Consider the following 26,981-nt stretch of genomic DNA (forward strand, 5'->3'; position numbering starts at 1 on the left):
CGCAAGACTTTCGGGGGTGGCGATTGCATGGAGAGAAAACATACAGCAGTGGAAAGACAATTTCTGATAATGAAGAAACTCAATTCCCTTCTCTATTACGGCCGAACATCCTAATAAATGAGACGTCACATATCTCATTTGTCCAGGGTACCTTTTAAAAAAAATTAACGTATTCAGTATGTACTATGAAAAACTAAAATTGTGAAATTGTGCTTTGTGTCAAACAGTTATAAGATGTTGGACTCAGTATGGCAGCTGGGCGTTTTACACATGGTCTGAAGTAAGTGACACAACATAAATAATTCCTCATAACAAGCTTGGTGTAAGTCGTAGCCAAGGCTAAATAAAGCTCACTAGCAAACATTTTGGCACACTATACAACTGAACCCAGTGACCTGAGTTCAATGCCCAGCTGAAATCACTGTTGAGTGATATCTGGACCCAGTTCAGGGCTCCCTCCCTTCACCATGCCACGCTGACCAGCGTGAAGTATGGTCAGGTCAAACAAGCCTCATGCCCAACATGGTGTGAAGAGACCTTCATTCAACAGGCGATTGATAATGGACTGTCAGTAGGTTTAGCTTACCAGCACAAAACAAGAAGACACAAGCAGTAGGATGCACAAGCAAACATTTATGCCAACAATACAGACACGATTCATGAAGAATTATAAACGGCATCAGAGAGCGTGAAGTGGTTAGGAAAATATAATACTTACACATTTTTATTGCAATTTGGTTTCTCTTTACTTAACAGGTGAGCCTTCTTCAGAGGCTACTCAAGAAAATTGACCAGCATAACTCGCGTGTGTGTGTGCTCTTAGGATAGTGTAGCGGTTAGCGCGCCGCGCTACTCACCCGGCGACTCGAGTTCTATTCCCGCTCACGGCCAACACCAGTGTGGCGATTATCCGAACCGGTCCTGGGCCTCCCTTAGGTCTACTCAGCCTCAAATGAGTACCTGGTGTGGTGTGTAAACATCGCTACTGGGGAGACAAAGGCGGCCGTGCGTGGTGTTGGTCACCCACCCCCTCGTGTGCCGTGCCGGCCTTCATAGGTGCTCGCTAACAGCACTTGCCCCAACAGTCTGTTCAGGCTATACGGGGAATCTTTGTCTTTGCTCTTAAGATATTACATGTGTACATCTGTACGAGTGTGTATGGGGAGCGGTAACGTAGTGGTTGGCGCTAAGACTTTCATAGCACGCGTGCAATGAAAGTCAGCAAAATGAAACTCCCCGAAATAACAATGACAAAATACTGTGCAGAATTAATTTCATTGCGTGAAATCGTCGTCACTGCTATTCGTTTATATACAACAGCAAGTCTCGTATTCAATGATTTTTTTTTTCTTCCAAGGACAAGCCCTGCATTGTCTTCAGCAAAGAACAGCAATCCCACGCTATTTTTCAAAGTTATGGGAGGCTCACTTATCAAACAGGCTTGCCCAGCTTGCTTCTTGCACCTCGCCATGTGCAAATCCCCACTGTCTTTGAGCTGGGCATTGCGTGGCATGAAGTATGTCCACCAAAAGCTGAGGATGCGCTGTCGGGCAGGCACCAAGATTTCACATCACCACTTTCCCTTTGAGGCTCGGAAGTGATCATCAATCAGTGACGGACGCCGATTTTGAGCCACAGCACTTCTCTCCGAACCAAGAGGGTGTGCACCAAGGAGATGGAGCGATGAAATCGGTTCACGTGCAGGCGCCTGGTGGATCGTTCCATTGCGAGTTCGTGAGAGGTGATGGGGGCTAGGAGGGGCCTTCGTCCAGGAGTGGATTGATCGGTTTTGATGAATGGGGGTGACTTCTCTTGTTTACTTCGATCCGACACTTTTCCCGACACACGACCCAGAACTAGAGAATGTCTTCTCACGAAATCCTAACAATGTCCACCCCCCCCCCCCTCTCCGTGGGCACGTTTGCTGGATCCAAGAGGTGAACACGGCGGTGCGTACGTACAGGAATACAATCAATCATAAATGCTTCATTGGTAGCAATAGCTGTAACGTCCAAGGCAGGCAATATTTACAGGGTGATTATCGTAATACCAGGACCCGGACATGCTTTCTAGACATTTTGCGTGAATGTCTGGACAGCGAATGAGCTGATGCGGGGTGAAAACATAAACCACTCATCACCAGACCGTTTTAAAGTGTCTGGCAACAACCACATACATTGACCAGTGGTTTCTGCTGAAGTTTGGCAACATCGTAAAAAAAAACTGAAGCAAATCAGATAAAAAGATGATCCGATTGATCTTCTCTGACAATTTGGCTAATCTTTGTTGGTGAAATGTTCAAAAATTTTTTTTTTTAAATACTTTGTTTCAAGATTTGTCAACAATTCTGCTTATACTGTGGCACAAATAAAACAACAACAAAAATCTTAAACATTTGAAACTTTGACCACTTAGGTTGATCTCGCTTGACGCAGTGCAACATGAAGGCAAGCGCATTAGGATACACCGGGAAAAACCACAATGTGTCTATCCTCGTAAATCAACAATACAAATACTATTTAGAGCGCCAAAACTTACAAAAAAACCCAAAGTGGGATATGATCAGGAAGTGAACATTCCTGTCTGAATCAGAACAAGATTCCACTGGCCCAGACCAATTCATGCAGAAACCAGGACTTAAAATTCTCCTCGATAACAAGAGGTGAGAAAGCTCACACAATTGAGAGAAAAAAGCAGAAACAGACGTGTTCACTTCTCTGTAATTTTTTTTCATTTTCACAGTTGCTCATTACACTGCCTCATACCCACGGAGGAAGACGTTTTTCAGTAGGTAAAGAGAAAAGGAACGAAAATAAATAGTCAGCTCACGACTGGCAACATAAATTAAACAGCGGTTTCGCTGAAATGTTGGCGAGTGAAAAACAAACAAACATGCGGATCGTGCACGTCGTAGCAAGGTTGTAAAACAAAAAGCTTTAAAAACGAAGTCGCCGTTCAGAAGTAATCTCTCCGGCGAGTGTCGTCATGGACATAGGACGGATTGTGCTGCCCTCCGTACATGTACTGGCCCGGGGGCAGCACGGAGTAGGGCTGCCCCGACTCGCCCATCTTCACCGAGCTCTGGTACGCCGGCTGCAGGCAGGGAGGGGGAGGGTGGGGGGGGGGGGGTCACGGGCAGTACAGCAAGGAGGTTGTAACAGCGCCACCCACAGAGGGCGGCAGCATTCAGCGAAGCTGCAGGGCAGCTGTGGAGGGCGCAGGATGCCACCTGCCCTTCCACCTCCGCCACTCATTTGCTTAATTCGTAACTAGCAATTGCACAAGATTGTCCTCGTGCGTGTATGTATTTTGAACTTCTTTCGCAGCGTACGTAGCCAACCGCGCTAATCTTAGGTGGGGGACAACCGACTGTGGTAAAACTGAATCGGCGTAGACGTACAGCCAGGGCCTCATTACTCACTGGATCATTGCTGCGTCGATTGTCGACGAGAGTAGGCACATGACTGGTAGCCACAGGCATGACGCGAGGTGTATTGGGTGTGATGTATCAGCTGCCTAATATATTTTTCATCTTGGCAACCTGGACAGACCAGGCTGAAATTAAGCCCTGTGTAGAGAAATCCCTTGCTAGATTTTGACCTCCCCATGCCGTGTTGGTCGTGGAGGTTATTTGACCATACTTCACCACACTGGTCAGTAGCGTGTTAGTGAAGGCGTAGAGCGTAAATGTCAGCGAACAGTGCAGCACAACATTATAGTTTTCTCTTTGGTTCTTTCGGTAAAGTCACATTGAAAGAAAATAACTTAAGTAATAAAGCACGACGTTGCGATTGCAACACAAGCAATCGTCATCAGGTAGAAGTAAATTTGAGAGAGAGACAAAACACAGACACGGAGACACACAGACAGACACACAAGCAGAGCGAGAGACAACACAGACACACACAGAGAGAGAGAGAGAGTCTCTGTGTTTTGTCTCTCTCTCAATTTAGTTCTACCCGATGACGGTTGCTTGTGTTGCAATCGAAACGTCGTACTCTATTATTTATTTTATTTTCTTTCTACGTGACTTTACCGAAAGAACCAAAGAGTAATTCCTGCAGTCACGAAAGCTTCAAATCAAATTTGTATTTTTTTGCAATGCCCTCCGCTTACAACGTAGACCGGCAGTAGCTCTCGAGCACCCCCGTTTTATGGACGGTGGTCACGCGTCAAAGCACCGTCCATGCTGGCTCAACCTTGCTTAGCTTCTGAGGTCTGATGAGATCGGCTGCATTTCTGTTGATTTGGTCACAAGCAGCTACCGTGGCTCGACGTTAAAAATAAATACAATTAAGTGGGGTGGAGTTCCGCCTCGTGTTTAACAGCCCTGTGTCAGAGGTTGAATTTCCACATTTCTTTAAGTGGGCGTGAATCTCTCCATAGGGCATCCACTGTTGACTTTTGACCCACGGCAAGACCAGTGAGCACATGCCGCTCATATCCGGCCGATAACATCAGTCAGGTAGCTCAAAGGTGATGTCATCTCTCAGTCACATGACTCCACGTTCCTACCGAAGCAACGTGTTATATAGAAGTTCAGCCAAAGGGTTGTTTTAAACATGTATTTATTATTTACGATTCTACTTTTACAAAGCATAGACGAAAGTTAAAGTGTTGAAGAACATCTGCCCTACATCAGAATATTTCATAGATAATTTTACTCAACTGCGGTGTTCCTGCAGGGGTCACCACACATTTAAAGCTTTTTTTGAATTCGAGATCCACTTCTAAATGTCTGTTAGGTCCCCTGGAGAATCTCTCTCTCGTATCGCACTAGAAGACCAAAAATGATGACTGCGTGTTTGGTTCTTTGAATTTATACGACGGTACCAAGCGTTGCTGGACGCGTAGCATCCGTACCTCCTGTGCAAGCGTGTGATGATGGGCAGTGGTCGGTTTACGTGATGAACAGATCGCACTACTGCAGGTGCAGGTATCGCACGCGTGCGGTGGAGGTGAGACCTAATTATATTGCGCGATCTTATCGGATGCGGAAAGGGAAGGTGCATGTGTTGATGCACGGTTGCCCGCCAAAAGCATTTGAAAGTCCTACTCGGGCAAGGAAAGGTTCCCCACCCCCATGTGTGTACACGTGTGCACATGCGTGTGCATGCACATATACACGTACACGTGTGTGCGCGTGCATGTGGTATAATATAGTGGTTAGCGCGCCGCGCTGCTCACCCGGCGACCCGAGTTCGATTCCCGCTCACGGCCAACCACCGGTGATGATTATCTGAACCGGTCCTGGGCCTCCCCTAGGTCGACTCAGCCTCAAATGAGTACCTGGTGCTGTGTGTAAACATCGCCACTCGGGAGACAAAGGCGGCCGGGCGCGGTGTGCCCCCCTCCCCCCCATCCCTCGTGTGCCACAGTGCCGGCCCTTCATAGATAGGGTGCTACTCGCGAACAGCACCAGTGTGTCAAGGCTCTACCGGGGGCGTCTTTGCGTGCGCCGTACCGCGATGTAGCTCTCATCGGGGTGCAGCAGGTTGCGCGTGCTGCCGCTGTCCTGCATCTCGTACGTCTCGCGCCCCCACGCCGTCTGGGCGCGGGGGATCCGGGGCAGCTCCGCGTAGGGGGACAGCTGGAAGCCCTCGTCCTTGTAGCGAGCTCGCTGGGCCTCCAGGCGGCGCTTTCTGCGCGGGGAAAGAAAACAAAAACGGACGCAACGGCAGCGCCGGAGAACGCGAATGGTTATGTGAACACCGAATGGTTACGTGAACACCGAATGGTTACGTGAACACCGAATGGTTACGTGAACACCGAATGGTTACGTGAACACCGAATGGTTATGTGAACACCGAATGGTCATGTGGTGGTTATTTTTTTTTTATTTTTCGTTCTCGACGTTATTCGTCTCGATGTTATTTTGAGTTTGTTGGCTCCGTACGGCGCAAAAGAAGAAGCTCAACACCCACACACAGGAGAGACAAACACCTGTAGCAGGTGATGGAGAGAGCGATGGCGAGGTTGACGAGGAGCCCCCCGCCCATTGCCGCCAGGATCACAGCGACGAGGAGGTAACCTGCAGGGGGGGGCAGCGCAACCACACGGGCGCTCAGCCACTAGTGCAGCACAACAACAACAACAACACCACCGATTTAGACGGCAGCGTTAGCTGACGCACGCGCCTGTCACACACGTAGTTATTTGGAGCTGGCGGTGTGTGCGTTGGGACGAGAGTTTTTGCTCTTGCGCTGCGGATCTTCGCGTGCTGTTAAATCTGTGTGCGCCCAATTGGCACAAATATATCTGTGCATGCCTGTTGACATTCCGTTGCCGGATAAGAGCCTCCCAATGCTGAGTCGATCAAAGGGGTTATTGTCCACACTTCACCACGCCGGTCGCTGTGGGGTGCAGGTGGGCAAGCCGGACTGATAATGGGGTAGAGAAGCTCGTGACAACAATGTGAGTGGGCTGCACTGCCCTCTGCTGCCCACAACACAGCCCCGCAGAGGCATGCAAACTACTTGAGCCGTTTGTATTTTACACCTCTTTTCTGCACGGTCGCCACCCATCCATACGAGCACCGTCCAGGGTCAAAGCCTGCTTAGCTAACATCCGAGATCGGACGAGATCGGGTGAAGCCTGAGTGATTTGGCAAGGAGATGATTTGATAAAAAAAACCCCAAACCCAACGCGTCTGTGTGAGAGGCGGCAGGGAGGAGGCAAGCGTTGTGGGCGAGACTCACGCTCCTCACACTGGTGGCCGTAGTAACCAAACGGGCACCTGTGGGAGAGGCACGCAGGTAGGGCACTCATTGGCGGAGTAGGTGAACCACATTCACAACAACAACATCCTAAAAAAAAACATTTCCCCACATTTCATCCCGATTGCGCTATCGGCGTTACGTCGTGAGATGAAGAGTCAATTTTTTTTTATTTCGCTGAGTGTCACAATTTCGTATTAGAGAATCCAATTTTTTTTAAAAAAAATGATCCTTAAGGAATCCGATAAGCTATGAAACTATTTTTAAACAGATGTCCACAGTAGGGGCGGGTCATGAAGTTACAACAAACAAGAAAATCGCTAAAATTCAATAAATCAAATTGATAAAGTATATAAGTTCAAATTGTATAAGTACACCAATTCCCAAGCTTGGGAAAGGTGGCAAAAGAACAGCAAAAACAGTCCCAGACCACACCAAGACAACACACAGCCCCTCAATAAATGTGTATATTAAAACTATCGATACATGGGTAAGGATGAAAGTTAGAAATCTCATTGGCAAATGCAATTCTATCCAGCACTAATATTCTGCTTCAGGATAGAGAATGGTGCAAGGAAGCGGATATCACAGAGCTACATCTGAGATCTTGTCAAGTGGCCTCTACTGCACACACAACAGGGGGTGGCACTTTCCCTGCAAGTCAGCATATGAGGGTAATGCCCATCGCATGCCAGTCAAATTGATATTTCTAATTCTCATCGCTGGAATTTTTAGCCAGGTTAAGTAGGGTGGCTGAAACCCAATTTTGAGCCATAAACTCCAGCAGTTTCTTGCCCAGTGCTCAGATCTCCGAGCCACCCGCGTCTCAAATGAATTAGTAACTTTAAATAATAATACAAATTTAACCCAGCCGAGTTTGAATGAAACTTACTTGACACATGCGTTGTTATGTAGCTTGTAGCCGTTTTCACAAGCTGTGAAAACAGGGACGGGTTCATTGCTCTTTGGCAGATTTCTGTGCGATTCAAAGACGTTCCCTCCTCCAGAAATTATTATTCACAGTCATGTTTAAATTATCATCATTAAAGCATCGTTAATTATCATCAAATCTCCCGTACGTGATCGTACTACCGAGAATGAACGAGGCCTCCAATGAACGCCTACAATCGATAATTTTATGTAGGACCTGCTAACAGTGCTGCTGCTTACTGCTGTTGATCATGATGGCGATGATTTAATTGAGGTTATGCTGATCACGATACTGATAGTGATGATTTAATGGTTAAGAAGACATTTCTTGTGTTCATAAACATTCATCACAACGTGTAAACTCCTTATCGTCAGGGCCAATACTGATGAATGGATGATGGCGAGGAGGATGATGATGACATGATAATAATGATGAAGAGGAAGAATAATTATTTAATTTAGTTGATTTAAAATGGATTAGTTAACGATAACGACGGTGACAATAATTGAATAACGATGATATCCGAATATGAATAATTGTATTATCATGACTATGCTGACGATCATCATTTACTAACGTCTGTTATTTGATGATTTTTTTTTACGAATGATGAATGATGATTGGCCAATGATGACTTTATAACTATTCGACGACGATAATTTTTTTGTCTTCCATGAATACTTAACGGCGATGCCGACAGCGGCTCGCGCGTGCTGCTCACCTCTGCACACGTGGTCCATGGCGCTGTGCTTGAAGAAGCCGGCACGGCACACGCACGACACGTCTCCGTCAACATGCACGCAGCGCGAGCTCCTCTCGTCGCACACCGCCAGGCTGCACACGTCACCCTCTGGCGACACCGCGGACAACACGGTGGCTCGGAGATGTTAACTACCTCGCCTGGTACGCAGGAGGTCGTGGGTTCGATCCCGACCCTGACGCCCGCCGTGTATTTGGAGTTTGCGTGTTCTGCGCGTGGTCGTGTGGATTTTTCTCCGGGTCCTCAGGTTTTTTTCCTCCACATTTAGAATCAACGTCACGCGTTTAGAGTATGTGGCTGCTATGCATTTCCACATAAGCCACTTCATTGAGCTATCATTTGTGGCCAGATTGCTTCTGAAAAAGAGCTATATAGCTCAGTGGGCTTTACCTGATGCATTGAAAACAGTTCAGTTCATAGTTTTAATTTTAAGTCACAGGGGGTCTGGGTTCAAATCCAAGCTCTCAGCCACCTGTGCATAAGCACAGATGGTTCTGGAAGCGCAGAGATTTGGCGATTTTTGTTGTTGTCATATCACCAATCGCTGCGTAAAACAAACATGCGAACAAGCGTGTTGCTGACAATGTCGCCACGCAGGAGCCTGCCACACAATAATTTATGCATGATGGCCGCCCATTCAAGCACGCTTCAGGCTCAATCCTGCTTGGCTTCGAGGTCGTACAAGATCGGGTGCATTCTGGGTGATTTTGACCCGGGGCGAATAGAATCGGGATATAAAAAGTCCTTTACTCAGGGGTGCCTCGGTGATCCTCAACTCCCTTGTGGGGAGGAACCCTTGCGGAGATATTTGTCCGATTCCTCCTCGGGTGTGTTTTTTGTGCGAGTTAAATGCGATCGGAGCAACGCAGACATGAAACGCGGGAGCACAAATCAAAAGCCACGTGGCACAAATCCGAACGGACGGGGCGCCGTTGGCGCGCTCACCGCTGTAGGAGAAATTGGTGCCACGCGCGAACTCGCAGGCGCTCGTGTTGGTGCAGCTTCCGGTGTAGTTGTGGATGGCGTCGTTCACGCTCCGGTTCGTGGCCGCCGACGACGAAGCGAAGAGGTGCAGCACAGAGACGACGACGCTCCCGTTCCTGACACCGGCGGCGGACACGCGCACGCGTCGGTCCGGTCAGCCAACCGAGTTCGTACAAGTGTGGTCTTCCGCTGATCTTCCCTCAAACTTTGGCCACGTACCACTACGAGCACGGCTTCGTTTCAGCCGGAGCCGTCTGAGGCTGATTTCCAGAAAATATTCCCTACCCACCTTTTTTTTTGTTTATAATCCCCCATTTGAATGTTGTGTTTACATTTTGAATAATGCCCTTGATGTTTATACAATTGACCTTTGCTTGCTTTACATTGTTTTATGATAAACTCACGTCTCACACAAAATAACTTGCTTTCTCATCTTGCTGTTACATAATTTAAAATACAATGGTGGTGGTAGTGATCATGGCAATGATGATGATGATTACTACTATCACTACTCCATGTAAAAAAAAACATAACCACATTTTACCTCTAAACTATTGGAAAGAGTTTTCTGTTTGCCCAACCAACCCCCTGTTTGGCTAAACAAAAGGGGTGAAGGAAGAGAAGGGCGGATGTGATGCAGGAGAGCTCTGTAGATAATTTTTGACCCATAACATGTGGGTCTGTTCCACGACCTCTGGCCAGAGAACCTTAAAGGTTGCACACCGCCACTTGGTGGCGAATGGCGACGTTGTTGTTGTGCGTGTGTCCCAATCGTTCTCAAGGCTATGTAAATAATTTCATTCACTACACTACCGCGTGCTGATAAATCTCAACGCGTTATTGGAATTTAACCGCAAACAGAGTGATTGTTCATACGTTGATATTATTCTGTAAGTGTTTAATTTCGTAGCCACCCAGCTGCCCGTGAACTCACGTGACACTGAGCACAGTGGTGCCTTGGTAGGACAGGTTCTTGCCCTTGAACGTCTCGTTCATCTGCGACAATGAGACGAGAGCACGGGTCACTGGGGTGGAGTCGCACAGAAAACAATCGCAGGGCGGCAGCAATGGAATCACGCACTGGCCGCAGAAAGTCAAACGCATTTACTTTGCCGACGGAAAGGAACTTCCAGACGTAATGTGCCCCGGTAGTGTTGTATGTAGAAGGTAAACCGTGGACTGGTTTCAACTTTAACGAGGCTCGTCAGCAGTGTGTGGCTACTTAAACCAATGCTATTAGATGGATTGATATTTTGGGGGGGGAGAGTCATTTATCAAGAATGTTTGGTCCAAAAATTTGCAATATACAGTAATTTGGGCAATGGTGGTGCATCGGTTTGATTCCGGGCGACGGCTAACATCAGTGGCGAGTGATATACGAATCGTTACTGTACTTGTCTTCACCAACCCGCACTGACCAGCGTGGTGAAGTATGGTCAAACGACTGCTGTGAGGTCGACAAAGGGCTTTCAATCCATTATGTTAATTATTGCATACGTGAATGCTACCCATAAGTTTATGAAGCCAACAAGACAGAATATACGAGACAGACAACACAAGTGAGATAAGCGGCACGTTATGAATCAACTGGTGACCACTTTTGTGATGCTCTGCATTCCCAAGGACTCGCTAACATTATTACGATGATGTCATGTTGTCGTTAGGTCGTCCGTGATTATAGTTTGCGTGTCTCTCTCCTCGTGGTGGGTGAGCTATCATTTGTGGCCAGGTCACTTCTGAATTTTTTTTTAGCTCAGTGGGCTTTACCTGTTAAAATAAAAAGGATTTTTTTGTGATTTGCTTAACCTTCCTATACTTTCCACTCCTATATTGTTTTTGGATCGTTTGTTGTTGTAAATTTCTGACTCGCCCCCACAGGACATCTGCGAAAAAGAGCTTTATAGCTCATCGGATTCCTCCGGTATAAATAAAGACTGTGATTTGGTTAAAGTTTGGGGGTGAGTGTTGTGTGCCCCTCTCTGACCACTCTCGTGATGTTGTCCTGCAGTTCCACGAACACGCTGGAAGCGGGGTCTCCCATCTCAGCCGTGAACACGGAATTCTTCAAAGTGATGTTTCCTAGGAACGTTTTGGCTGTGAAAATCACAAGGGAGATGGTGGCACAAGGAAGTGAAATCTATATTTGTGAGTTCCGCAAACTTCCCGATGAGGCTACAACTCTCTTATTTAAGGGAGGCCTGGGTCACAAAAGCAAATAAACTTAACAAAAAAAAGGACAATAATTGCAACAACAACAACAACAAAACAAACACTAACAACACGCCATTGATTAAACGGAATATCAATTGAGCATTTTTGTGGAATTTGTGTTTGTAACACGGGGAAACCTTGTCATTGTCCTGACATCATTCTTCCCTACTCCAGTCCAGACTCAGCTGTTGTACATGATCATCATCAGCACACACAGTGGTGCAGTGTGGTTAGCATGGGCCCTGGTGAAGGAATTAAATCGGGGCCTCCTCCCCTGTCCAATTCCCCACCCTCTGCCGTCATAGCTCGACGCCTGGGCCCCTCTATCCGATGGGGCCCAGTGCAGTTGCACCGCCTGCATGCTGCTCGACAGCTACTGAGCAATCAGACAACAGCCCGTCACTCGCACAGTCCGTCCCCGGGTTTCACTCCCGAAGTGGTTGGTCTCTTGAGTGAAGGCCTGCCGCTCGTCCTGTACTCCAGCCCCACACACAACAACCAAACCAACCAACCAACGCGTGACGCACTCAAGACGCGTGGGGGTGCAGCGGCGAGGCCAGGGAGGTAGGCAGCAGTACCTGCGAGGCAGCCGCGCGGGTAGTCCTGGTAGAAGCCGACGGGGCACTCGCACACGAAGCCGCCTCGCCGGTTCCGGCAGGCGCTGAACGGGGGGCACGGGTTTGTCCCGTCGCCGATGCATTCGTCCACGTCTGCGCGAGCGAGCAGGGCGGCAGATTAGCCGCGGAGCAAAACTCGCCCACAGTCATCAGCCACGATCTATCCACTGCTGGATTAAGGTGTCCCCAAGCTGATCCGCCATCTCTCAGGGCCCTGCTGCGACGCAACATTTCTCCTTGCTCGTGCACACGAGTTGGTTCCACAGCTCCGTCGGTCTCGCACGGTCCCTCCCTTGTCCGCTCATCCGTCGTTATTCTCGACCCCAATGATTCACCCACCTTGTAGAAGTTTTGTTAATGCACGACATTCAGTTTATTAATGCATCAGCTGCAGTAAAACAAGAGCAGGTAGAATAGTTATTTGGGTGGATAAGGTGGTAAAACTTCAGGGTGTGTAAGTTAAGAATTTTTGGACATAGGCCCAGGTTGATTGACTTCTCCACAAATCTGGCTGTTGCCTGATGAAGCTAGTTGTAATTACTGGTGAAACGTCGTACTCAGATTGTTAATGTTGTGGCTTCACGCTCCAATACACCGGCGTGCTGTACTAGTGACGAATTGGCATGTTCTGTTTACGTGACAACCCTTACCAGTTGGCTGTGTCGGGTGGTGGCAGGTTTTAACGACACGTATATATACACGCGATCTAACCCAAAAAAACCTCTATTATGGATGAAACACAACAAACAATCTTTGCAGAGAATATAGACGCTATATTCTACATCTGAAGCGGAAGTGACTTCAGATGCAGTGCTTTGACATCATATTTTGTGGCCCTTCACCGACACAGGGAGATTAACTGCTCGCTGCGAGAATTCCAAACGGGATTGTATTTATCTTGTGGTAGGACTCCAACAGCATGATAATGGAATACACATGCACGGAACTTTTTCAATCCACTGCTGGATTAGGACATCACCACGCCATGCAGGTCATTGGCACCGCGGTGGCGAGATGTTAACTACCTCGCCTGGTTTCCCAGGCCGTTGTGGGTCCATCCCCGACCCTGACGCCTGTACATGTGGAGTGTGCGTGTCTCTCTCCCCGTGGTCGCATGGATTTTTCTTCAGGTCCTCCGTTTTTTCCCTCCACATTTAGAATCAACGTCACGCGTTTAGAGTATTTGGCTGCTAAAAATTTCCACATGATAAGCCACTACGTTGAGTTAACATTTGTGGCAAGGTCGCTTCTGAAAAAGAGCTATATAGCTCAGGGAGCCTTATCTGGTAAAATAAAATAATATTAAATAGTAAAAATTATTCGAATTAACTGTAACTGAGAAAAATAGTAACCACATTTTCTTTTCAAATTAACAATTGTCCCTCCAATAGTTCACTAACCGTCAGTGCAGTTGAGTCCCTGCCACCCGGGAGGGCATTTGCAGGTGAAGAGAGCTGAGGAATTCCCCGGGGTAGAGGAATTCCCCTCCTCGCCCTGCGGCTCGGGGACACAGCGTTGCCCGCCGGGGCACGGGTTGGGGTGGCACACGTCCGCCGGTGCCTCTGCACGCCGACACAGCGTGAAAGCACTCACACTCGACACATTCCTCGATCGCACGTGCAGCAGGATGGCAATATCACTGTCCAACAAGGGAAATATATTTTAATGTGTATGTACAGGGTGGCCTAAAAGTTAGGGCACTTTATTTTAGCACTGGCATTAAAACATTTTAATTGTTTATTATTTGAGTTAATATTTTATATTTTATCATTATTAATTTTTTTTTTCTTCCTATGGAGGAATTTACAAAACTCGACGAAGAACCCTGAATTTATTGAGCTAAAGCATAATTAATGTTAAAAGATTAAACAGCTGTAATATTTTGTTTAAAAGTCCTAACCTCATTTAAAAACATCATGCATCATGTATTAATGTGATTGGAAGTCGGTTTGAACATTTGTTAAAATAATAAAAATAACCCTATGTACGGCTTACCAAAAATACATAAAGTAGATACACCCCTTCGTCCCATCGTCTCTACTATCAACTCCCATACCTACAAACTGGCTCGTTTTCTGTCTGAAATCCTGCGGCCTTTCACTGGAAAAACCACGTCTGCGGTACAAAATTCTACTCACCTGGTATAGACAATCACGGGTATTTCCCTGTCCCCAGACGACCTGCTTGTCAGTTTTGATGTAGTTTCCTTATTCACCAAAGTTCCTGTACCTGACACCATCGCAATCATTGAAGACTTGGTTCATCAAGGACTAAACACTGAGGTACCCCCCATGGTGAGACACTGCTTAACCAATACATACTTCACTTGGAATGGAACTGAGGGCACCCCAATGGGCTCCCCTCTATCTCCGGTTGTAGCCAACATTTTCATGGAGAAATTTGAGACTGACGCCATCCAGACTGCCACTCTGCGCCCAACCTTATGGAAGAGGTACGTGGATGACACTTTTATCATCTGGCCACATGGCCGGCCTGCTCTAGACCAATTCCTTGACCACATCATTTCCATACACTCAGCCATCAGATTTACCATGGAAGTCGAAAAAGATGGCAAGCTACCTTTTTTGGATGTCCTAATAAAAAGAGACCTGATGGTTCAATGAGCCACTCTGTCTACAGGAAAGCTACCCATACGGATGCTTACCTGAAACCGGATTCCCAACACCATCCATCCCAGAAGAATTCCCTCATCAAGACTCTGCACCATAGAGCCATATGCATATCCGACCAGGAACACAGCCAGTGAACTCAAGCACGTACACCAAGCTCTTAAGGCTAATGGTTACTCCGACTACAGAATCCGCAAAGCTATCACTCCAACCATGAAGAAGGACCCTCTTGAGGAGCCATTCAAAACCATCACTTTACCCTACATTGCGGGGATCACAAAAAATATCTCCAAAATCTTGAATAAACACAAGATCCAGGTCCGATTCAACACATTACATAAAATCCGTGATCTGGTTCGGTCTGTAAAAGATGTGATTCCGGACATACAGTACCCTGGCGTCTACAAACTAAGTTGCCTCTGTGGTAGTAGTCACATTGGAGAAACCAAACAATATGTCACGGACCGCATCCATGAACACAAAGCAGACCTAAAACACGGTAGGACCAACACCTCGGCCGTGGCAGATCACTGTTATAATTCAGTAGGCTCACATGGCATTGACTTCTCCAAGACAGAGGTTCTCTGCAAGCCATCTGGCTACCATGAGAGATTCATTCATGAGGCTATCCACATACACAAACACAGAGACAATTTCAACCGAGAAGATGGATTCTGGCTTAGCAATAATTGGAAGGATTGATAAACCATTTCGGGTCTTAATTGATTGTTCTCGCTTACGGTGGCTTTCAGACCACATCCATTATTTTCTTGCTGTGCTGTGGTTTTCACTCCGGATGATGATTGCTTGTGTTGCAGTCGAAACGTCGTGAGAATTCTATTGTTTTATATGTTTATTATTGTATTGTTTCCCTTCTACGTGACTTTACTGAAAGAACCAAGAATATGAATACCTATGTGATTTGTTAAAATAAATATAATAACCCGATGTGTCCTGACTTATGGGCCACCCTCTATATAATAGGCAACGTTTAAGGCAATGACCCTTATAGCAGAGATATGGGTCATTGCTCTAAATGTTAACTATATATCTTAACTTTATACATTATATTCGTTGGTAATTATACAAGTTTGACAAATTTTGACAGTGACGCGGGTACACATGGCTGGAGCTGTTTAGAATAAAGTCCTTAATGCCTACTGTGAAGCGAACGGTGAGCACATGACTTAGTTAATGTACACACACGATTGACCAGGACAAGCGCTCTAATGCAGAATCATCATCATTGTCATCAAAAAGCGTGATCTGGTGGGTGAAGGACTCTCCCCAGGCCGTCGCCATGTCTCACGGTCTCGTGATGCGACAATCCATCTGTGCACATGAGCTGATCTCGTCGATGCATCTCCGCTGTGTACATCCTCTCTGGCGCGTCTCCTCCTTTGGCTTCCACTCCAATTGTCAGCCTCAACCCCTTGGTCATCATCGCCTGCCCTCAAGTGACGCGACGTGCCCTGCCCAAGACTACTATCTCACTCTCCCGTGCCACCGAGCTCTCTCCCAAGGTCTCCCCCAATACCTCTCACTCCACTAACCACAGAAAACCGCCGCGTCCTACAAGGTACATCGAACAATCTGATCATTGTACCCAGAACGAGGACGGTCCTGGCTGAGCGGCACTTCTCTGTAGCTGCACCAGCTTTCTGGAACTCTCTCCCGCTGCGAGGACGCAGCATCCAACCACATCCACGGCAGCTCAAGGCCCTCACACGTGCAGGCTCTCACCTGGTTGAGCCTCTCACCTGGTTCAGGCCCTTGCCTGGTTCAGACCCTCGCCTGGTTCAGACCCTCACCTGGTTCAGGCCCTTACCTGGTTCAGGCCCTCACTTGGTTCAGGCCCTCGCCTGGTTCAGTCTCTCACTTGGTTCAGGCCCTCACCTGGTTCAGACCCTCACCTGGTTCAGACCCTCGCCTGGTTCAGACTCTCGCCTGGTTCAGTCTCTCACCTGGTTCAGACCCTCACCTGGTTCAGACCCTCGCCTGGTTCAGACTTTCACCCATTCAGACTGCATATGAGGGACTTTGAGTCCTGGCTCCACGCCTCCGAGTTCTCAACCGCACAATGCATCCGATTCATGAAATATGTTGCACGTTATAAAGTAATTATTATTAGAATGCAGAATAGCGACACTAAAGATTTAGCCGAGTCCCATGACCAAATTCAAAATTACCTTGAACGCTCCGAGTCTTGTCAGATCTCAGAAGCGAAGCTGGTTAGACACTGGTGAGTACTTGGATGTGAGATTCCCTGGGAATGTCAGGTGTTATAGGCTTGGGGCTGTAAGTTGGCCAGGATGTAGAATCAGGACTGCGTGAGGTTGAGCCATACATTGGTTAAGCGTTCTGAGTTATCTCCTTTTGTTCGTTGCTTTTCTCTGGATACTCCAGTCTCACTGATGCATTCCTGGGCAAATTACTATTACTTCATGAATGTATTTAATATATATAAAATAAAAAAGATAAAATTTAATGAGGAGCCTTGCAATGTCTTGCTTATAACACTGCTGGCAGAACAACCTCTACCAAACAGAGCTCTCTAGAAAGTCCCTCCAGAGCTCAGAGGGTATTTCACCAACTTTTCCAAACTGACCCGGACATCTTGGAATATTTAGAGTACCCACACTTTACCCCACCACACGTGCGTGGCCTGCCCATTGACTGTGGTGCAACCCATTTCCGCTGCTGGCAGCAGAGACGGAGGGAAATTTTGGAAACTTTCCCCATTGTTTCAGCTGCCGCGCCGGGAGAATGAACTAATCGGCGAGCTTTGGATTCCAATCGAAGTGTGCCACCCACCATACCCTGGCAGCGTCACTCATTATTTTATAGTTTCACAACAACAACAGTGATAATCAAACTAAAATCCCCTTCAGTCGTTCATCACCTGTGGGGGTCGCGGTGTCCCGCTCCTCGCCGGCGTGCGTCGTCCCGTTGCACTCCGGGCTCGACTCCTCGGTCGTGGGGGGCCTCATGCTGCCGGGCCGGGGCACCGTCGGCACGCCCTGGTGGTCCATGGCGGTGGACGTCCGCATAGGGCGAGTCACGGCGAGTGGAACGGGCAGAGCCGGCGGGAGCTCCGCGCCGGCAGCGTCCACGCTTTCCGGACCTCCGGTTGGCACGGCGCCGACGGTGGTGGAAGATTCCAGCGCGACCACCGCTGTCCCACCCGGCCCGGCGGGTGAACCCTCGCCAGTCGGAGTGGTGGCAACCGTCGCGCCGAAGCTGTTCGCGGCCGTGGGGCGGACAGACGCCGTCGGGAAGTCAACGGCCGTCGCCGCCGCCGCCGCCGCCGCCGTCGCCGCACGCGCTGGTTCCGGCGTGCGGTGGATCGGAGTCGTGGGTGAAGGCACTCGCGCCACCTCGGCCGACTGATTGGCGACGGTCGGCAATGTCCAGCCGCCAGTGGAGCTGGAGACGCTGGCGGTCGCTCGGGTGCTGTTCCACACGTCGCCGGCGTCGCCTCCTCCTCCTCCTCCTCCTCCTCCGGGTGGCGGTGAGATGGTGAGGGGCGCGATGTCGCCGGGGGCGGCGGTGGCGGCGGTGGCGGCGGTGACGGTGGCGGTGGCGCCGTGTTCCGTGGGGCTCAAGGTCGGGGCGGCGCCTAAAGGCAGATGAAGCCAGAGATTAATTTCAGCTGGGGATTGTCCCGGGGTTGGCAATTTGTAAATACGTCTGCACCCGGCACACCAAATCCATTATACCTCTCTCGCACCTCCGATTGGCACGGTTGGCTACGTACGGTGCGAAAGAATTTAAACGTACATACATACCGTGGCTACTGTTGTCACCTGCCATTTTCAGTCTAAGCAACGACTCGGCGAGCAAGGACTGAGGCCCAGTCGCCTGTAACACGAGGGACTCATGCGATGCATGACCAGTGAGTGCCGATTGGGTTAGGAGAAACATTTGAGCGAAGAGACACCGGATTGAGTCACGCACTGGTGATGCCACCGTGGAGAGGGTCAGTGAGACATCGCAGACTTTGGGGGGTGAGGGGAGGGTGGGGGGAACCTACATTTTTCCCGTTACTTTTTAAAAATTATCAGCAGTGATCAGGGTCCCCTGCCACACATCGTACAATTCTCTCTGCCACCAAGGGGACAAGGAACATGGTTTACTTTGCACTCCGATGCCCAGGGACGTGAATAATTTGATCGGGACAATGTAACGTGATGCACCACCCTCGCTAAACGCCTGTTTTGTTCTCACCATGATGCGCTGTAGACAGTAACTTTTTAAAACTGCTCGCTATGTATAAAAATACTTTCAGCGATATATCCCGTTGCCAAGAAACACTTCGGGAATATCTTGCATTTCTGCATCACGTGGCTTCATGTAACAAAATGTTTCCCTTAGAATCGCTGATTAGGATGACGATCTGGTAGAATTTCCGAACACGCATTTACAATCTCCTGTCTTTAATGTGGCAATGTAACACTGTAATGAGCTGAACACATGCAGGTGTTAAGATAACGTAGAACTGTGCACATCTGCACAAATAGATGTGAAGAAACGCCACGTGCCTTTCCCACACATCTAAGAATGTCTCCTTTTTACTCAATTCGTTTATTGAGCACCAACCCAAGAGTGTAAAAGGGGAGATTTCTCAACAAGTGGAACATTTTTAATTTTCAACTTATAAATATAAAAAAAAATAATTTGCCACGTTTTAGTACGTTTGAGAGAAACGTCACAACTTTCGTTTATTTTCTGCTGAATAATATTATTACGATCATTATTGTGCTCATTGTGATTTAGGGGAGCGGTGGTGCAGTGGTTAGCGCACTTTATGGCCACAGCGATCGTGAGCGGCGAGTGACATTGGAACCGACCGCCGTTGGCTGTGTGCAACCTCTGTCACCAACCCGCACAGCCCAGCATGGCGAAGTACTGTACAGTCAACAGCCCTGTGACTGAAAGGCGTGGGAAGGCCTTCATCCAGCAGTGGATTGATGAAGCGTTGCACGTTAACGAACGTTATAAATTGTACTGCGTGCAACCAGTGCTTTTTTTTCCGGTCATCCTTGCAGCAGATTTTAGCTGACCATCGAACAAAGACGGTCGCTGCATCGCGCGCTTTCGGATTCGCTTCTGCGGCCGTCTGGAACGTTTTTACTTCCGATATTAGGAAGTCACCGGAGCTGTACACTATTGAATCGCGATTGAAAACTTTAGAACTCCTTTTTGTGTTTAGTTTGTCGTCCTTCCCCCGTACCTCCGATGAGCACGGTTGGCTACGCATGGCACAACATGTCAAGATACGTACATAGTTGGTGCTGCTAAACGGCGGTCGCCACTGCGGCTCCCATTGGCTGGAATGCAGCAGGTCGTCAGAGTCGTCGAGATGAGATGTCATGCGATACGCCTTCGGTTTGCCGAGGCATCTAAGCAAGCGCCTTACGAATGCAAATCTCTTTATCTTTGCAATCTACAAAGCTACCCAGTTGATCGTACAGGTCGTAGTTCGGCGGAGAGACAGCTGCTGGGCACAAGTACTCCGCTCTCTCTCTCAAGGTCCTGCACATGAGGTGGTACTTGATTTGCGGTCAAGTGCCCTTTAGAAATTTAAACCACGGATAAACACGAACGCGCTGGCTTCGCCGACGCGGCGGAGTTTCAGCCTGGGTCCTTCCCGACTGCCGTGGCTCAGTGACGTGTGGGTCTACATCTCAGGGGTTGGTGGATCACACGGAGACTACGAGGTGCTATACGGTTCCCAACTAATTCGAGGTTATTCTTGCGATTTAGCCCTCTGCCCAATTGGCAACTCCTGGGCTCGAAATCCCTCCACCAAGCTCCCTCCAGGCCCCATCTTTCTTCCTTATTTCACTGTCATGGCCCTTTCCTTCCTTCAAGCGTTCAAGCAGAATCTCCCAACGTCTCCCTCTTGGCCTCTTCCCCAACGTCCTCCCTTCTAGGACTAGGATCGCGCACGGTGGCCAAACAGACGGCGGAGACACCAAAGATGCGTCCGTCACCTATCAGTGTGGACGAGCGTGGAGTGGCATCTCCCCGTGTGTGTGGACCGTCTCCAGGCACACCACGCTCCCTGCCACGTGTAAACATGCTGAGAAGGAATCGGCAAAGACATCCCAATTGCGGGAACCACGCAAAAGAAAAGCCTGAAGTCTTTGTGCAGCCTTCCTGGCTATATCAATCGTCATTATGAGTTCATAATAAAAAAAAATCAGCTTCACGTAGCCATGTCTTGGTTACACTATTCACTGTTTTACTTGTGCTATTTTAAACTTTCCCCCCACTTTCAGTGCACGATACTTCATCGTTTTTGATCCTTGACGCATCTGAATCGGTAACGTAGAGTTCGTGTAGAATCGGCCCAACAAGATGTTGTTGTTGTTGTTTACGTTATGATTGTTATTATTCTTGTGAACCTAGGAAAACCCGAGTCTCAACTCTCTTGCGGGGGGGGGGGGGGGTTCCGCCAAGTGTTCACAGTAGGGGCGATGTTGCTATGTGTATCCTAATTCAGTCATTTGCATGTATATGTTTATTAGCATTGGAATGTTTGGCCAATGCCGGTTATTAATCGAAATCGGATCGTCGGGTTCGTAGCGCAGTGCGCTACCCACTACACTACCGTTACGCCGCGCACGCACACACAAAGACAAAGACCTCCCGTGTAGCCTTAACAGACTGTTGGGGCAAGTGCTGCTAGCGAGTAGCACTTATGAAGGCCAGCATGGCAGACGAGGGGGTGGGTGGCCAACACCACGCCCGGCCGCCTTTGTCTCCCCGGCGGTGATGTTTACACATCGCACCAGGTACTGATTTGAGGCTGAGTTAACCTCGGGGAGACCCATGACCGGTTCAGGCAATCGTCACCGGTGTTGTCCATTCGGAGCGCAGTGTGCTCAACGCTATGCACACACACACACACGCGCACACGCTTTCTTATACACACACGCGCACACATACTTTGATATACACACGGACGCGTACACGCAGAGCTCCCAAATTTAGCCTTGTAGACAAATGGGCCAAGCGCTGTTAGTGAGCACCTGTTGAGGGCAGCGCACAAGGAAGTGTTGAGGCCAACACCCAGCACGCTCGGCCACATGTTTCTCAACACTCACGCTGCACCCACGGGCCCAAGCCATCACCTGTCTTCCTAATAACCTTACTTGCAGTTGCATTTGATGTATATACTTGTAATTACCAGCAAAACGTCGTACTCAATTGTAAATGTCGTGGGTTTACTCGCCATCACACCGACGTGTTGACGTAGTAACCACTTGGCACGTTTTGCCCACGTGACAAACCTTACTAATTGTCTGTGTCGGGTGGTGGTGGGTTTACGACACAATTATATGTACGTGATCTAACCCAAAAAGCTTTGAAATTAATTATATATCCTTGTTTGTTTGTATGTTGGTACAATGCTAACCTAGTTTGTAACTGTACTATGATCCATGTAGGGATATAATAAGACAACTTTCGCTCCATCGAGTTTAGTATTTGGAATTGATTTGTGCAATGGTTTTGGTTTCTCATGGTACACAGATATTTTAGTTGTTGTGCCGATGTCAATTTGCTTCATTGCTGCACGTTATATTGTTGGTTTTGCTTTTGGAAATGTCGCGATCCAATTCACTCCTGCAAAGGAGACTCTCCTGGTGTCTTGAGACTCTCCATCTGGTTAAAAAAACATTTGCTTGAAACTTAATTTTTGTTTTGGCTGAGCTGACCATGTGGGGCTCCAGATCAGACCAAGAAAACATTTTCCCACTTGTGTAGAAAAATCACATGTGCAGGACCACATCTGAACATAGTTAACACTCTGTGTAACCATGGTGGAGTGGTGGCGCAGTGGTTAGCTTCATCCGCTGATGAGCACAGTAAACTGAATTTGATTCCTGGCTACGGCCAACATCAGTGGCGAGTGACATTTGAACCAGTCATGGGCCCTCCCTTCACCAAACCCCACACTGACCGTCACGGTGGAGTTCCGTACATCACACCCCATGACCGTCACGGAGTGCTACTATTTATTTAACACACATTGTCGTTATGTAACCTGATTAAAGCCTTGAGAGTCACAAATCACTTCCAAGGTGGTCCTGGCAAGATGGCGTTGATCAATCAGCTACCGAATCAGCATACCAAACCAATTATGATCGCACACCATAGTAATGTTTAATTGCAGGCAAAGTTAATATAAGACGTACAAAAAAATATAACACGTTGAAATAGATTCGACCATCCGATATAGCCTATCTGTACGGATTGTCGGACGATGGTGGATTTTCTCCAGGACCCTCTGGTTTATTTCCACGTGCCAAACAAACTAATGAGGCTTTTCTGGATAAATATAACGGTTATGCACATTATACGTTATCTTATCTAATTTCTTTAGAACCGATTTTGTGTTCAGTTTGTTGTCCTTCCCCCGCACCTCCGATTATCACGGTTAGCTACATACGGTGCGAAAGAACTTCAACATAGATGCAGACTCCCAATGTTATTTCCACTGAGCTCCCGGGGTCTCGCATGAGATTAAGTGTTCAGTTGTTATCGAGCAGTGTAACGCCCCATGCTAAATAACGGCCCGCTGAAGGTAAGGTCACAGAACTACTTCGGAGAACCCTTCAAGTACACATACTCATTAACTGGCTGAAAACATCTTCATATGTAAAGGAATACAGAGCTTGGGAATGTGTTGGCGCCGATTCATTGCCTGCCCTGCACCTTCTCTGTGGTTCCTCAGCGATTGTGAGACAAAAATTCACGTGAATAACGACACTATTTTAAACTAATGCACATAGAAGAGTCACGCTATCCCAGATGTTATAGAGATATAATGTAGTTGTTTGTTGTATGACAGTCAAACCGATATTTGTCATTCTTAGAGCTGGAATTATCCATGTGAAAAACTGCATTTATTTTTAGTTTTTTGTTTGTTAATAATCATCAATGACTGGACTGAAATCACGACATTTATTTTCATTTATATTCATGAGAATCCAATTCGTTCACGTTTGAGCTTCTGAGACGTGGATTCTAAAGCAGGATCTCAGCATTGCTGCTCGCACACCCCCAGCCCCCTTTAGACCAAAATACCGTTTGGGAAAATTGTGTTGGACTCTTTCGCGTTGAGAGGTGTGCACCGTACCTGCTGTGCTGGATGGCCTTCCTCGTTCCTCCAGCTCTGTTCTGGTTGTCCCAGGGGTCTCTTCCCGTGTCTCAGCAGCACTCAGCAGCAGCTGATCGTCCTCGGTAGAGGAGGAAGCGTCCGTGGACGCGGTGGAGGGAGCGGAATTGGAGGATGATGACGAGGAAAAGGAGGAAGGCGAGCTTGAGGAGGACAACAACAGGGGCTGTTCACTCCCTGGATCTTGGCTGCCTGTCCAGGTGTTGTGGGGGGCGATGGTGGTGGTGGTGTTGGTAGAGGTTCCATTGCCGGAACTCACAACTCCTGGGGCCATGAGGAGACATGAGATGGAGGCGAGGAGAAGGGGGATCCTTGGGAAGGTCGGCTTGTTTTGCAGAGCCATCTGGCCTCCAAGTTGTGCAGTCCACCCCAATAAAGCCTCGCTGTACATGTCTACTACGCCACAAAGACACCCACGCCTGTCCTAAGTGAGCTTGCAGTCATACACCTCTCCTGCCTGGTGTGTGAGCACGAGATGCTGCCTCCAAGCAGCTGTCTCTTATCAACGTATGCACCTGCCCAAGCAATTGCACCTGATGGGACTAATACAATAGCTACACACACACCTGTACTAATGTGGACTTGTACACCTGCACTGACGCAGACACTTCTTAATTAAATATACACAAGTCGTCACCGATGGGTATGGACGTCGACCTTAGCATGGACAAGAGAGGTTTAACTACGCACACAGCGCTAAGCGGCACTATTAGCGAGTAGAATAGTTGAAAAGGAGTGACTAAATTCCTTCAATAGAGCAAGGTGACAGGGGATGAGGGTAAAGTGGCCGACGTTGAGGCAATTACAAAGTGGAGCAGTGCGAGTAGAGAAGTGGGGGGGGGGGGGGAGTACAGGTGAGGTCACCTGTACCTGAGAGGATTGGGTTTGGTGGAGCCCAGCGACTTCTCAACGTGGCTGGGTAGGTCGTGACCTCTGCGGAGCCCGACCACAGCATGCAAGCCCACCTCGACGCCCTTCGTCACACAAGCAGCTGCTTTTTTGCCCTTCATAAACTCGGCCTATACGCACACCTCTCTTCACCTGCACACACGTGCTCATCGATCCGTGATCGACCCCCTGCGGGCTCACGGCCCGAACCGCTGCCGAAATCGAACGGCGACTCTCGCAGCCCCCTTTCGCGCGAGTTGCAGGGCTCACTTATTGTTGTTGTTGTTGTCCACTTTGGTTTACGTGTCATCCAATGTTAGGTCGACGTCAAAGGTGTCCCATTTGAAAGGTTCCTCCGACTATTCCGAGAGCTGACGATCGATTTTGGCGTCAACTCGACGGCTGTTGTCGACGTCAGGTTCAGTCGATGTCAACAAAAAAGCGCACGTGATCAATGGCTTGTCAAAGATTCGTTCAGCTGCTGTTGTTGATGATATTGTTGATGATGGTGTTCTTGTTGATGGTGTCGTTGTTGTTGTTGTTGATGGTGTCGTTGTTGATGGTGTTGTTGTTGATGGTGTTGTTGATGTTGTTGCTGATGTTGTTGCTGATGTTGTCTTTGTTGTTGCCTCCGTCTTTGTATAATTGTTGGTGATTATGGTGTTGTTGTCTTTGTTGTTGTTGGTTTCGTCTTTTATTATTGTTGTTGTGGGTTGTTGCTGCTGTTATTGTTGTTCATTCCATAACTTGTGTCGTATTGCGACTCGGTAAATACGATGTCAAAATAGATCAATCGCTCTGCATATTCCGACCAGCCAGCATTCGTCATCGGCAGCAGTCCCATCTGATGCACTCGCTGCACATCAACGCCGTCCTTATGATAACATCACAGATCAACGTAATATTTAAGACATGTCGGTCTTCGCGATACGCGACGCCTCAACGTAAATACTCATTCAATTGAACGTAAACTGTTAAACCGAGTTAATAACGCACCTTCGACGTGGAACATTATTCACGGCATCCACGCTGAGCGCAGTCAACAGCGCCTCCATTCATCGAGCGAGCGGTGACCCGGTGCTGGCTCGGGGTCGACAATGCCGATCATCTTCCTGCTGCCGATCATCTTCCTGCTGCTGCTCCTGCCGATGACGATAATCCCGTGCCTTCGCAGCCGGCGCAGGGCACACGAGTGAGATGAGAGGGGAATCCTGGTGGCTCCTCCTCCTCCCTCTCGTCCTCCTCCTCCCCACCACCATCATCATCACGTCACCCATCATTACAGCCCGGCATCACGCACACGCACGCACACCCATCACTGGGAATCGCTGTGCTTGGGATGGATGGGTGGGTGGGTGGGGAGCGGTGGCGCAGTGGTTAGCGCACTGCGTTACGAACCCGGCGACCTGAGTTCATAAAAATAATTATTTACATTTGTAAGGCGCATTTCTTCCGTAGATCTCGATGCGCTCCGTGTATGGGAAGCCAGGAAATGAACAGAACCTGCAGGGAAAACGGCCAGAGCTCAGGCAGGGGTAAAGGCCAGTTTAAAAGAGGTGAGTTTTCAAGACGGACGTAAACATAGCTGACGATTCTGATTGTCTTACTCGCAGAGGCAAAGGGTCCTAAAGTATGAGCTTCACTGGCAAACATCCCCCATCGCCCCGGGAAGCGAGCCTTGAAGGTGATCCGTAGACCTCAGGGAACTCGTTGCTCGACAAAAGGATAGAGGAGTTGACTGTATGTATTGCGAGGCTAACCCATTGAGTGCCTCGTAGGTCAGCAGGCGAACATCGACCTCGCGTCTCCCCTAGGTCGACTCGGCCTTAAATGAGTACACGGAGCGCTGTGTAAACATCAGCAGTGGGAAGGCAACGGTGGCCTGGCGTGACTCTCGCCCTACAAGCCTAAATAGATGCTTGCTAACAACACTTGCCTCGTTAATACTGTACAAGTGTTTTTAGTTGTTTAAATCCACTGCTGGACGAAGCCATCCTCAAGGTCATGACAGTTGTTTGACCAAACTTCAACACCCTGATTCGTGCAGGCTGGGGGAG

The 26,981-nt window shown here is 48.4% G+C and overlaps 1 protein-coding gene across 2 annotated transcripts; it reads right to left on the reverse strand.

The window, feature by feature from the left end:
* Positions 1-613: 613 nt before the first annotated feature.
* On the reverse strand, positions 614-26,981 carry LOC116948718 (protein HEG homolog 1-like). 2 transcript variants are annotated; one of them, XM_076071718.1, is made up of 13 exons: positions 25,921-26,981; positions 17,752-18,468; positions 13,620-13,781; positions 12,181-12,312; positions 11,376-11,485; positions 10,326-10,387; positions 9,353-9,507; positions 8,369-8,497; positions 7,609-7,651; positions 6,699-6,736; positions 5,944-6,031; positions 5,465-5,642; positions 614-3,093 (listed from the first exon to the last, which is right to left on the reverse strand). In XM_076071718.1, exons 1-13 carry the CDS (start codon positions 25,934-25,936, stop codon positions 2,956-2,958), a joined length of 1,968 nt encoding a protein of 655 aa, XP_075927833.1. In that variant the 5' UTR covers positions 25,937-26,981; the 3' UTR covers positions 614-2,955. The 2 variants fall into 2 exon arrangements, with proteins under 2 accessions (XP_075927833.1, XP_032821602.1); XM_032965711.2 differs by having other exon boundaries at positions 23,998-26,243.

The sequence above is a fragment of the Petromyzon marinus genome, chromosome 34 (genome assembly GCF_048934315.1).
Source record: "Petromyzon marinus isolate PM22_M1 ecotype Great Lakes invasive population chromosome 34, UKy_Petmar_22M1.pri1.0, whole genome shotgun sequence".
NCBI lineage: Eukaryota > Metazoa > Chordata > Hyperoartia > Petromyzontiformes > Petromyzontidae > Petromyzon > Petromyzon marinus.

Bases quoted from the DNA above. Each gene is read 5' to 3' on its own strand.
- LOC116948718 (XM_032965711.2), bottom strand. From the start codon at position 24,427: ATGTACAGCGAGGCTTTATTGGGGTGGACTGCACAACTTGGAGGCCAG. The intron at 12,313-13,619 runs GTTAGTGAACTA...TCGCTCGCGCAG, and splicing joins GGGACTCAACTGCACTGACG to ACGTGGACGAATGCATCGGC. The intron at 9,508-10,325 runs GTGAGTTCACGG...CGCCGGTGTCAG, and splicing joins ACCACTGTGCTCAGTGTCAC to GAACGGGAGCGTCGTCGTCT.